General features: G+C 34.5%; 2 protein-coding genes across 2 annotated transcripts; both read left to right on the forward strand.

The window, feature by feature from the left end:
- The first annotated feature begins 71 nt into the window (after positions 1-71).
- On the forward strand, positions 72-6,263 carry LOC128250990 (zinc finger protein 665-like). The gene is made up of 3 exons (XM_052977215.1): positions 72-357; positions 1,391-2,271; positions 4,615-6,263. Exons 2-3 carry the CDS (start codon positions 1,647-1,649, stop codon positions 5,556-5,558), a joined length of 1,569 nt encoding a protein of 522 aa, XP_052833175.1. The 5' UTR covers positions 72-357; positions 1,391-1,646; the 3' UTR covers positions 5,559-6,263.
- Positions 6,264-6,437: 174 nt separating this feature from the next.
- On the forward strand, positions 6,438-6,923 carry LOC106883322 (uncharacterized). Its single transcript, XM_014934287.1, has one exon. It carries the CDS (start codon positions 6,438-6,440, stop codon positions 6,921-6,923), a length of 486 nt encoding a protein of 161 aa, XP_014789773.1.
- Positions 6,924-7,147: the final 224 nt, after the last annotated feature.

Consider the following 7,147-nt stretch of genomic DNA (forward strand, 5'->3'; position numbering starts at 1 on the left):
AATGCAACATTGTTTTTGTTATATATATATATATGTGTGTATATATATATATACCACACACACAATAACAAGCAACCATTAGCGAACCTCTTCCACACGTCAAACAGAACAAGCACGCAATTGACAAGACAACACGTGCTCACGGAAACTAACGGAGAGTTGTTTTTATTTGTCGACTCAAAACGAATGATCACCCTTTTTTTTTTAATGTTGACCTGAAAAATATGAATTGACAATTGTTGTAAAGAGGAAGAAAACCTCTTGAAGCTGTCATTGTCCACTCTGGCTTTCGTTCTCACTACTTCAACATATTCTCACATCTTCGTTCACTCTCTCTCTTCGCATATGCATTACTATGTAAGTATTATATATATATATATATATATATATATATATATAAGCATTTCTATTGTATATGTGTTATATTATGTACATCTGTTTGTTTCAATGTGTTGAATAAGTTAAAAGAAAGAATCTCCCCAAACAAACACGAAATTATATGAAAGCAAGGCTGTTATTTTAATACTTTCATTATGTTGTTTTCTTTTAGATATTTCATCGCACGTGTGATTATTTTCTATATTTGTTAACGTCAGATCATTATCTTGTTTAGATAACATTTTTTTCTATGTTTCTGACATGTAAATTTGACGAATTAAATGCGAGAACATTCCGATGTAATTTGTAACGGAAAAATGGGGAATGTGTAAAAGTACGAGTGTGCACTTGAAATACTGAAACGAAAGGGCACCATCGTCTACAGAAGAAATGAAACGGCTTTGTATTGAAACACTACAAAGTACCTAATTTGACCAACAATAAAAAATCCGTTTATATAATCTTTTAATTAAAAACTAGTCGTCAAAACATAAGAAAATAGCGGAGTTATGATGTAAGCACATGCACCCCGCCCAACTTTTTTTTTCTAATTTTTACAAATTTTTTCGATTCTGTCTTCTGCGTAATGGAATTAATACGATTATGGGCGATCTTGCCCGATTGTGCAAAAGAAAGAACAAAAGAAATATTTTAAATCAACTCCCCCGTCCTAATTCCAAAACTTTCCACTGTTTTTCTATTTTTTTAAATTTTATTTTATAATCCGTGTTACGATAGGAGACTCGGCTGAAATCATCAGATATCTAGTGTCATTGACATGTAGATTCGTGTGTGTATCTATAACAGACTTAATGTCCTGGAGGTGTTATTATAATGGGTGTGTCTACTCTATGATATAAACTTCTTGAAAATAGAGAGATTGGATAAATTTAATAGTTCAGATAAAGGATTACTTCTACAATTTATGAAAACAGAAATGTAAATTTGAACTTCTGAATATCTATCTTTTAAACATATTTTATGCCTTATATTATTTTTTATATTCTTTCAGATAATTACATGAAATCGGCCAAAAAGAATGTTTTACTTTTAAAGAATCACCAATATGTATCATGTTTGAAAGACCCTGGAGAGATATTCTACAAACGTATAACCCTGCTTCTATAAAACGTTGCTGAATTACTGTGGAATATTTCATCTGAGAGAAGAACCATTTCTTTACCTCTGTGTCTTAGATAATTTTCTCGTCTAAATATACTATATTGACGTGTAAAACTTGAAGGATTGATTTTATTTTTCTTGGAGAGATGTCAGAAGAACTAGGAAAATCCTCATATGACTGTGACATCTGCAAAGACTCATTCTTAGAAGAAAGTAAATTCAATCAACACAAACAAATTCATACAGGGGAGAAACCATATCACTGTGATATCTGTGGTAAATCATTCAGTCGAAAAGGTAGCTTAGCTACTCACAAACAGCTTCATACAGGGAAGAAACCATATAGCTGTGATATCTGTGGTAAATCATTCTCTAATGACGGTCACTTAACTCAACACAAACGTATTCATACAGGAGAAAGACCTTATCCCTGTGATATCTGTGGTAAATCATTCTCTGATGGCAGTAACTTCATTCGACACAAACGTATTCATACGGGGGAGAAACCTTATAACTGTAGTATCTGTGGTAATTCATTCTCTAGTGACAGTCATTTAACTCGACACATACGTATTCATACAGGAGAGAAACCTTATCCCTGCGATATCTGTGGTGAATCATTCTCTGTTGGCAGTAGCTTAAATCGACACAAACGTATCCATACAGGGGAGAAACCATATCACTGTGATTTATGTGGTAAATCTTTCTCTGAAAATGGTAGCTTAACTCAACACAAACGTATTCATACGGGGGAGAAACCATATCACTGTAGTATCTGTGGTGAGTCATTCTATCACAGAGGTAATTTTACTACTCACTCAAGGATTCACACAGGGGAGAAGCCATATCACTGTGACATCTGTGATAAATCATTTTCTGTTAGTAGTTGCCTAACTAGACACAAGCGTATTCATGCAGTGGAGAAACCCTCCCTGTGATATCAGTGGCAACTCATTCTATCAAAGAAACTACAGCCTAGAAGATGAGCCTTGTCTTGGAAGATCTGTAGAGCTCAACGAAAATCTCATACAAATCCTGGTGGAACAAAATCCCATCATAACTGTTGAGGAACTAGGAGAGAAGCTTTAATTTGGTCATTCAACCATTCATGGGACACCTGTGCTACACGGAAAACAACCATCTTTGGTTTCAAGACAAAAGGTGTCCTTTCATAAGACTAATTCTCAAGTACACAGCAAGGACGACATTCCAAAAGCTGGAGCAGTTTGAATGGGAAACGATGCCCCACCCAATAATAGTGATTTATGAGGAAGAATTATCGAAGAAACGTTTTTCAAAAAATATCAAAAATATAAAATACAGCCGTAATTCTTTAAAGACTAGAGTTAGTTCCCTTCACTCATAATTAAATCTTCCTAATTTTGGTTATTTCTTACGCATCTTTATTGCTTGATCAGTTCCACTTTACAACTGGTATTTAAGAGAAAACCCTATCAAAAATATATACACGATTGGTAATTAAATGTCTAAAGAAACAGATACAGCATTTTTTTTTATTACGTTGACCTGAAAAATATGAATTAACGTTTCTTGTGAAAAGGAAGAAATTCTCTTGAAGTTGTCATTGTCCACTCTGAAGATGCTGAAGTAGTTCTCACTACTTCAACATATGATCACATCTTCCTCGCTGACTCTCTCTCTTTCTCTCTTCGCATATATATTACTATGTAAGTATTATATTTATAGAAACATTTCTATTGTATATATGTCATATTTCGTACATTTGCTTATTTCGATGTCAATAATCTCACTAAACAAAGACGAAATTATATGAAACTAAGGCTGTTCTTTTAATACTTTCATTGTGACCTTGTTTAGATAACATTTCTCTTTCTTTCTGACATGTAAATTTCACAATTAAGTTAATTGCAGGAAAATTACGATGTAATTTTTGTAAAAAAAAAAAAAAAATGGGGAATGTGTAAAAGTATGCGTGTGCACTTGAAATACTGAAACGAAAAGACAATATCGTACACAGACGAAATGAATGGGCTTTGAATTGAAACACTTGAAAGTACCTAATTTAACCAAAAATAAATATAAAAATCCGTTTATTTAATCTTTTACTCGAAAATTCGTAAATATATATTTTAAAAAATATCGACACGACATATAAAACGATGGCTGAGCGTCATTGATTAAAAACCATCCTCGTTTTTCGTTCAAATGGGTATCGATGTTTATCAATATTACCCACCATGAGCGCATTAACACTGTTTCTTTGTAGCAACCCACGATGTTTTTAAATAAATCCGGTTATTACGCATGCGTAGGTCTTTTCTATCTGTGCATTAAATAGGCTTTGAAGCAGCCTCTCTACATGCTAGAAATAACAGCAATGATGGTGCTAGTCAGTCATCAAATGTTCGTTTCTTTTCTGACTATTCCTCGTGCTTCATGCTCCACAAAATATTGACATTAAGCTGCCCATATCCAAACCTGTGTTGATACGATAGAAGACTGAGATGAAAACATCAGATATCTAGTGTCACTGACATGTATTTTGGTGTGTGTGTGTGTGTCTAGGAGTTGTTATAATAATACATGTGTTCACTCTATGATATAAACTTCTTTAAAATGGTGAGATTGGATAAGTTTAATGCTTCTACAATTTAGCAAAATAGAAGTGTCATAAATTTGCACTTGTCTTATCTTATTTTTCTATTCTTTCAGAAAATCACATAAAATTGGCAAAAAAGTATTTTTTACTTTTAAAGAATCACCAATATGTATCATGTTTGAAAGACCCTGGAGAGATATTCTACAAACGTATAACCCTGCTTCTATGAAACATGGCTGAATTATAGTAAAATATTTCCACTGAGACAAAAAAACATTTCTTTACATCACTTTATGAAATGTGGAAGAGATAATTTTCTCTTTTTAAATATACCTTGATGACTTTACAAAACTATTTGGAGCATTTCTAAATTTTTGACAATTAGCACATTTATAAATATAAAAGTTTGGTATGAAAATGAAAAAAAAGAAAAGTATCCATAAATTTTGGTAAAAGAAGAAATATTTTTGAAAGGCTCCTGATTGGTAAAAAATGAAGGATTGATTTTATTTTTCCAGAAAAGATGTCGAAAGAAGCTGCAAAATCATCATATCACTGTGATATCTGTGGCAAATCATTCTCTAGTAACGCTAGATTAACTAGACACAAATGTATTCATACAGGAGAGAGACCATATCAATGTGATATCTGTGGTAAATCATTCATTGAGGGCAGTAACTTAACTAGACACAAACGTATTCATACAGGTGAGGAACCATATCACTGTGATATGTGTGGTAAATCATTCTCTGCTCGCAGTAACTTAACTACACACAAGCGTGTTCATACGGGGGAGAAACCATATCATTGTAATATCTGTGGTAAATCTTTCTCTGTTGGCAGTAGCTTAAATACACACAGGCGTATTCATACAGGGGAGAAACCATGTACCTGCAATATCTGCGGGAAATCTTTTTCTGATGGCAGTAGCTTATATAAACACAGATGCATTCATACTGGGGAGAAACCATTTCACTGTGATATCTGTGGTAAATCATTCTCTGCAGGCAGTAGATTAACTACACACAAACTAACTCATACAGGGGAGAAACCAAATCACTGTGATATCTGTGGTAAATCATTCTCTACTGGTAGTAACTTAACTACACACAGACGTATTCATACAGGGAAGAAACCATATCACTGTGATATCTGTGGCAAATCATTTAGTCACACAGGTAACTTAGGTACACACAAACGTATTCATACAGGTGAGCAGCCATATCACTGTGATATCTGTGGTAAATCATTCAGTCAGATAGGCAACTTAACTAGACACAAACGTACTCATACAGGTGAGCAGCCATATCACTGTGATATCTGTGGTAAATCATTCTCTGAAAAGCGTATTGTAACTATACACAAACGTATTCATACTGGAGTAAAACCATATCATTGTGATATCTGCAGTAAATTATTCTCACAAAAACATCACTTAATTAAACACAAGTGCATTCGTTATGCAAAGGATCCATAACATAGTGACATTTGTTGTATAACATTCCTTCAGGAAAACCTCTACACATGATTGAAACTATATGAATGTGATATCTATAGGAAATCTTTCATCTCAGATCATCCATTAACTAATCAAAAGAGCATTGTCTGAGGAAGGAAAACACATGAATGATATTAAACCTTAATCATTCTTTCAAAATGGTGAATTAATTCTACAGTCATATTAATATGAATGATATAACTATGCCTCAAGATATTTGTGCTGAATCAATCTATGAAAATGATAAATTATTAAAACAGAAATGCATTGATACAGAAGAGGAACCATATCACTACGATAATGATGATGATCCTCATCATTTAAAATTCACTTTTCCATTCTTCTGTGGATCAGATGGAATTCATTGATGGGGATTTTCTTCAGTCGGATGCCTTTCCTGTCACCCATCCTCAACTGTTTCCAAGGAAGGAAATATTTTCCATGGTGAGACATATTTTACACAGAAGACTGGAAATGAAGAATCGCATCTGTATGACGGTCATTATGGCCATTTACAAGCATCACGTGATATCTGGACAAAAGTACACATACATATGTATGTCTGGAGAATTTCTTAAAGGAAATATTTTACATTTCTTATCTACATTTAAATGTTTGTAATTTCTATTAGGAAATGACACGCATGGAATTCTGAATAAATAATATCAAACTTTTCTCACTTTCCTTATGTAATTATTCTGCAAAAAATATTATTCAAACCTCCCACAGAAATATTACACACATACACACAGACAGAGGTATATATATTAACAGGTTCCTACTTGCAACATTGGCAAAAATTCAGAGAAAGCTGAAGTTCTTAGACAGTGCCGTTTCATTGTATGGGACGAATGCACAATGACCAATAAGGGTGCCCTTGAGGCACTGAACCGGTCACTGAAAGGTATCAGGGATTCTACAGCTTCTATGGGTGGTGTAACTCTATTGCTTTCAGGAGATTTCTGGCAAATCCTTCCTGTCACCCCTAAAGGGAGCCGGGCTGATGATGTACACACATGCCTTAAGTCATCCACGTTGTGGCCCCAAGTTAAGACCTTAAGCCTAAGCAGAAACATGCATGTGCACTTGCTTGGTGATAGCACGTCTGCAGTTTTAGCTGAAGACGTTTTAGTCTTTGGAGAAGGCAAGGTCCCTAGGAATGATAGGGGCGACATATCCGTCTCTGAACTGTGCAACACAGTGGACAACCCTTCTGATCTTTTGGAAACAGTGTTCCCCATTCTGGAAAGTAACTATGGAGACATCAATTGGCTCAGTGAAAGAACCATCCTGGCCCCCAAAAACGTAGCTGTCAGTGCTATCAACAACCAGCTCATAAGATGAATTCTGGGTGAGGAGCGCATCTACAAATCAATTGACCGGACCTCTGATCCCCAAGACATTGTCAATTACCCTATCGACTTTTTAAACTCATTGGAACCGTCTGGGGTGTTCCATTCAATCAGGATAAAAAAACTGATAAACCAATTCATTATACGATTTCCCACTAGAATTGGCTACACCCCATTTTCATGCAAACCTTTTATCAATTTTGACATATTTTGCTC

The sequence above is a fragment of the Octopus bimaculoides genome, chromosome 27 (genome assembly GCF_001194135.2).
Source record: "Octopus bimaculoides isolate UCB-OBI-ISO-001 chromosome 27, ASM119413v2, whole genome shotgun sequence".
In the NCBI taxonomy this organism is placed as follows: domain Eukaryota; kingdom Metazoa; phylum Mollusca; class Cephalopoda; order Octopoda; family Octopodidae; genus Octopus; species Octopus bimaculoides.